This window comes from Moschus berezovskii, chromosome 2 (assembly GCF_049115385.1).
Source record: "Moschus berezovskii isolate FMDL1 chromosome 2, NW_MosBer_1.0, whole genome shotgun sequence".
Lineage (NCBI taxonomy): Eukaryota > Metazoa > Chordata > Mammalia > Artiodactyla > Moschidae > Moschus > Moschus berezovskii.
Genome location: NC_142461.1, coordinates 17772284 through 17778283, shown reverse-complemented (window position 1 = coordinate 17778283; position 6000 = coordinate 17772284). Strand labels below are relative to the sequence as shown.

Genomic DNA, 6000 nt, shown 5'->3' with positions numbered 1-6000 from the left:
ATCCAGCCCACCAGTAAAGACGTCCTCATTGGAGTTCTGGGGTCTGTCCTGACCACAGTGAAAAGAAAGAAGTGAACAGAGAGTAGAAACCCTCCTCTTGTCTTCACACATGATTTGGTTTCATATTGACTCACGATCTGGTCACTTCTGATCCTCTGTGGAAGGATGACAAAATCTGAGTGAAAAATCTATGGACAGACACAACTCCAGGGCCAAGGGTCACCCCCTCAGCTGGGGTTACCTGCCCGTTCATTTCTATGTGATCTGGGTTCTATCCTCCATTTCCATCTGGAGAGAAGCCTCTCGCCTCTGCATTCCCATGACAGTGTCCCAGGTTTCTGTTCACCCCTGACTATGCCGGTGAAGCAACCCTGTAGTCAGGGCACCTTAGAACCTTGCACCTAAGATGTCAACCCTCATCACCAACTGGGCTCCACTCTCCAGCCCCAGGGCCTTGGAGTTTCTTCTCCTACCCTTAGCTGATTTCCAAGAATGCTAAAAATGTTCTCCACACTTTATAAAGCTGAGCATTTGGGCTCGCTCCTGCTCGGTGTCCAAATGCTGGGACCTAACTTGGTTGGTCCAGGCTCTCCCACAGGCTGGAGAGAGGATCTGAAGTCCCTGTCTTCCCCTCTTCCCCCACAACCATCTCAGCAAAGGGGAAGGGGCACACCTTAGTTTGCCCTTGACCCGGTACTAAACTCTGAACCGCCCTGAGAAGGCAGAAGCCTGCAGACTGTTGGGGTCATGCAGATATCGTTGCTATCTGTGCACAAACAGGTGGACCCCTGGGGGCTGGTCCTGTCCCTCCCTTGGCCCTCCAGGCCCTGAGTGTCACTCCTTGTCTTGCATCACTGGGACCACATGCCTTGATGGCTGGAAGCACCAGGGAGCTGCGGGTGGAGGGAGGGAGCCGGTGTCTGCCAAGCACAGCTCACTGGCAAGTACTTTCACTTCTCTTTTCCCCTCCATGGGCGGAGCCACCAGCCCTGGGTGAGACCCGGAGCTGACTTCCTGCTCGGGGGCTCAGGGCTCCGGAGGCCTCTCCGGATCCAGGCTGGGGAGACTGGAGGAATCCGAGGCCAAGCTCAGGCCCAGGCCGGGCCGGGCAGGAAAATGGCTGGAGAGGGCAGAGAGCTCAGCACCAGGTCAGCCTTTCTCCCTGTTCTTCCGCCTTTCCCTTTGCCCACGGCTCTGTTCAGTGCTATGTTTGGACTCTGCACTGAACCTTTGCTTTCCACCTGGTGTAGGGGAACCTTCGCCTGTCGCCTGTCGTATAAGGGTGGTCAGGAATGTGTGACGAGGAAATGGGATTTCAAACTGCAGCAGGGCGCCTGCTGGTTGAGTCCTGCCGCCACAACACACACGGCTGCTTATTTTGCAACTACTGCTCGGCTGGCAGGTCTGCCTGAAGGCGCCTTGACCTTTATGACGCTTTATTTCCTCATGACCCCAGATCACTCTCGTTTCCCTCATGTCAGTTCTACCTTTGCATAGATCATTTCGAAGAAGGTAGTTTAGAAAACATGAAATTCAGGGTAAACCCCTGACTTATTTTGAAACCCTGGGTGGTGTGGGCTCACGTCTGTCCTGTGGAGGACACAGCTCTGTCAGCTCTGAAACTAACCTCATTTCTGACTGGGGGTCCTGGGCTCCTCCTCCAGCCATCCTGAGCTAAGAAACAAAAGGAAGAGAAATGCCCCAAACTGCCCAGGGTTAGCACAGGCTGAATAATTTTACGTTTGGTTTCATTTTCTGTTCTGGAACAGTTTACATTTCTACAAGGAAAAAAGTAGTGTTTCTATCTTTCTCTAGTAATCGGTCAGAAATAACATTACTTAATATTTTAAATTTTTTATTTTTTTAATACAAAAGGAATACATATGCAATCTGGCTCATAAAATTTCAAACAATACGGAAGTAGAGAGAGGGGAAAAGTCCTGTTCACCACTCACCCCCTCGCAGCTTCCAATCCCGGTCCTGTTAGAGTTGTAGGCATAACCCTCTAGATTTGTTTCTATGCATTTATGTATATAACTCATTTTCCTAAATACACAATTTGAGCCCTGTTTTTTAAAATATGGAATTACATTGTAAATACTATTTTGCATTTTCATTTAGTTTAATAGTGAAAATCATAGAGATCTTCTTAATAATCATAGGCTTGCCTTATTCCTTTTAACAGCCATATATAATACTATTCTATGGAATGGACACACCATAGTTTTATGTTGTTGTTGTTTGTTTATTTCTTTAATTGAAGTTTAATAGTTTTACAATATTGTGTGAGTTTCAAGTATACAGCAAAATAGTTCAGTTGTTCATATATGGTTATATATGTACATACGCATATATATTCTTTTTCATTCTTTTTCCATATATGTTATTACAAAATACTGAGTAAAGTTCCCTCTGCTACAAGTAGATCTTTGTTGTTTGTCTGTTTTATATAGTAGTGTGTATATGTTACTCCAAAGTTCCTAATTTATCCCTCCCTCCACATGTCCCCTTTGGAAACTATAAGTTTGTTTTCTATGTCTGTGAGTCAGTTTCTGTTTTGTAAATAAGCTTATTTGTATCAGTTTTTTAGATTCCACATATAAATGATATATGGTATTTGTCTTTCTCTGACTTACTTCACTTAATGTGACCATCTCTAGGTTCATCCATGTTGCTGCAAATGGCATTGCATTTTTTTTTCTGACTGAGTAATATTCTGTTGTATATATATACCACATCTTCTTTATCCATTCCTCTGTTGATAGATATTTAGGTTGTCTCCACATTCTGGCTACTGTAAACAATGCTGCAGTGAATATTGGGTTGCATGTATGTTTTTGAAGTATGGTTTTCTCTGTACACATACTCAAGAGTGGGATTGCTGGATCATATGGTAGTTCTGTTTTTAGTTTTTTAAGGAACTTCCATACTGTTCTTCATAGTGGCTGCACCAATTTACATTCCCATCAATAGTGTAGGAGTCCCTTTTCTCCGCACACTCTTCAACATTTATTTGTAGACTTTTTGATGATGACCATTCTCACTTACACCATAGTTTTTAATCCACTCCACCACTCTACTGAGAGACCTTCAGGTAATTTTCAATTGCTCACTTTTACCAACAAGCTATGATAACAAAGATAATTTATTTCTTTATACTTTTTACACATATACAAGTGTTTGTGTTGTGTCAATAACCAAAAAAGCTATAGTGCTGAGGCAAAGGGCACTCATATTTAATTGATTATAGATTCTGCCAAACTGCTTAAGTAGCTGAACCAGTATATCTTCCTGCCAAAAGTTAGGCTTCCCTTTTTGGCTCAGTGGTAAAGAATCCATCTGCTAATGCAAGATACGCAGGTTCAATCCTTGGGTCAGGAAGATCCCCTGGAGGAAGGATATGGCAACCCACTCCAGTATTCTTGCCTGGAAAATCCCATGAACAGAGGAGCCTTCAGGCCTACAGTCCATGTGGTCGAAAAAGAGTCAGACATGACTTAGCGACTAAACAACAACCCAAAATTAGACAAGCCATCTCCCCACACCCAAACTTTGCAGATGTGGTGAATAAAGAGTTGGTATCTTGTTAACTTCATTTCAGTTCAGTTGCTCGGTCCTGACTGACTCCTTGCAACCCCATGGACTGCAGCACACCAGGCTTCCCTATCCATCACCAGCTCCCAGAGCTTATTCAAACTCACATCCATTGAGTCGGTGATACCATCCAACCATCTCATCCTCTGTGGTCCCCTTCTCCTTCCACCTTCAATCTTTTCCAGAGTCAAGGTCTTTTCAAAGGAGTCAGTTGTTCGCATCAGATGGCCAAAGTATTGGAATTTCAACCTCAGCATCAGTCCTTCCAATGAACATTTAGGGCTGATTTCCTTTAGGATTGACTGGTTGGATCTCCTTGCAGCCCAAGGGACTCTCAAGAGTCTTCTCCAACACCACAGATCAAAAGCATCAATGCTTCGGCATTCAACTTTCTTTATAGTCTAACTCTCAGATCCACACATGACTACTGCAAAAACAGTAGCTTTGACTAGACAGACCTTTGTTGGCAAAGTAATATCTCTGCTTTTTAATATGCTGTCTAGGCTGGTCATAGCTTTTCTTCCAAGAAGCAAGCATCTTTTAATTTCATGTCAGCAGTCACCACCTGCAGTGATTTTGGAGCCCCCCAAAATAAAGTCTCTTACTGTTTCCATTGTTTCCCAGTCTATTTGCCATGAAGTCATGGGGCTGGATGCCATGATCTTAGTTTTCTGAATGTTGAGTTTTAAACCAACTTTTTCACTCTTCTGTTTCACTTTCATCAAGAGGCTCTTTAGTTCCTCTTTGCTTTCTGCCATAAGGGTGGTGTCATCTGCGTATATGTCATTATTGATATTTCTCCTGGCAATCTTGATTCCAGCTTGTGCTTCATGCAGCCCAGCACTTCACATGATGTACTCTGCATATAAGTTAAATAGGCAGGGTGACAATATGTAGCCTTGACGTACTCCTTTCCCAATTTGGAACCAGTCTGTTGTTCCATGTCCAGTTCTAACTGTTGCTTCTTGACCTGCATACAGATTTCTCAGGAGGCAGGTAAGGTGGTCTGGTATTCCCATCTCTTTAAGAATTTTCCACAGTTTGTTGTGATCCACACAGTCAAAGGCTTTGGCGTAGTCAATAAACAGAAGTAGATATTTTTCTGGAACTCTCTTGCTTTTTTGATGATCCAACAGATGTTGGCAATTTGATCTCTGGTTCCTCTGCCTATTCTAAACCCAGCTTGAACATCTGGAAGTTCACAATTCATGTACTGTTGAAGCCTGTCTTGGAGAAATTTAAACATTATATTGCTAGCATGTGAGATAAGTGCAATTGTGCATTAGTTTGAATATTTTTTGGCATTGCCTTTCTTTGGGATTGGAAAGAAAACTGAACTTTTCCAGTCTTATGGCCACTGCTGAGTTTTCCAAATTTGCTGGCATATTGAGTGCAGCACTTTCACAGCATCATCTTTTAGGATTTGAAATCGCTCAGCTGGAATTCCATCACCTCCCCTAACTTTGTTCGTAGTGATGCTTCATAAGGCCCACTTGACTTCACATTCTAGGATGTCTGGCTCTAGGTGAGTGATCACACCATCGTGGTTATCTGGGTCATGAAGATATTTTTTGTATATTCTTCTGTGTATTCTTGCCACCTCTTCTTAATATCTTCTGTTTCCATTAAGTCCATACCATTTCTGTCCTTTATTTTGCCCATCTTTGCATGAAATATTGCCTTGGTATCTCTAATTTTCTTGAAGAGAACTATTGCTTTCCTCTATTTCTTTGCATTGATCGCTGAGGAAGGCTTTCTTGTCTCTCCTTGCTGTTCTTTGGAATTCTGCATTCAAATGGGTATATCTCCTTTTCTCCTTTGCCTTTAGCTTCTCTTCTTTTCATAGCTATTTGTGAGGCCTCCTGAGACAATCATTTTGCCTTTCCTTTTCTTGGGAATAGTCTTGATCACTGCCTCCTGTACAATGTCACGAACCTTCCTCCATAGTTCTTCAGACATTCTATCAGATCTAATCCCTTGAATCTGTTTGCCACTTCCACTGTATAATCGTATGGGATTTGACCTGAATGGTCTAGGGGTTTTCCCTACTTTCTTCATTTTAAGTCTGAATGTGGCAATAAGGAGTTCATGATCTGAGCCACAGTCAGCTCCCAGTCTTGTTTTTGCTGACTGTGTGGAGCTTCTCCATCTTTGGCTGCAAAGAATATAATCAATGTGATTTCGGTGTTGACCATCTGGTGATGTCCATGTATAGAGTCTTCTCTCGTGTTGTTGGAAGAGGGTGTTTGCTATAACCAGTGTGTTCTCTTGGCAAACTCTGTCAGTCTTTGCCCTGCTTCATTTTGTACTCCAAGGCCAAATTTGCCTGTTACTACAGGTATCTCTATCTCTTGTTAACTTGATTCTCCTAATTACACGAGAGATTGAAAATTTTTTGTGTTTTCT

General features: G+C 42.9%; 1 protein-coding gene across 9 annotated transcripts in view; it reads left to right on the top strand.

The window, feature by feature from the left end:
- Positions 1 to 962: 962 nt before the first annotated feature.
- Positions 963 to 6000, top strand: part of SP100 (SP100 nuclear body protein) — a 101633-nt gene continuing 96595 nt past the window's right edge. For 4 of the 9 annotated variants that reach the window (XM_055397116.2, XM_088844990.1, XM_088844978.1 and 1 more), the window contains exon 1: positions 967 to 1148. In XM_055397116.2, coding sequence (XP_055253091.2) covers positions 1117 to 1148 — 32 coding nt within the window. In that variant the 5' untranslated portion in view covers positions 967 to 1116. Of the gene's footprint in view, positions 1149 to 6000 lie in introns of all 9 variants that reach the window. The other 5 variants (XM_088844994.1, XM_055397117.2, XM_055397115.2 and 2 more) reach the window with 4 other exon arrangements.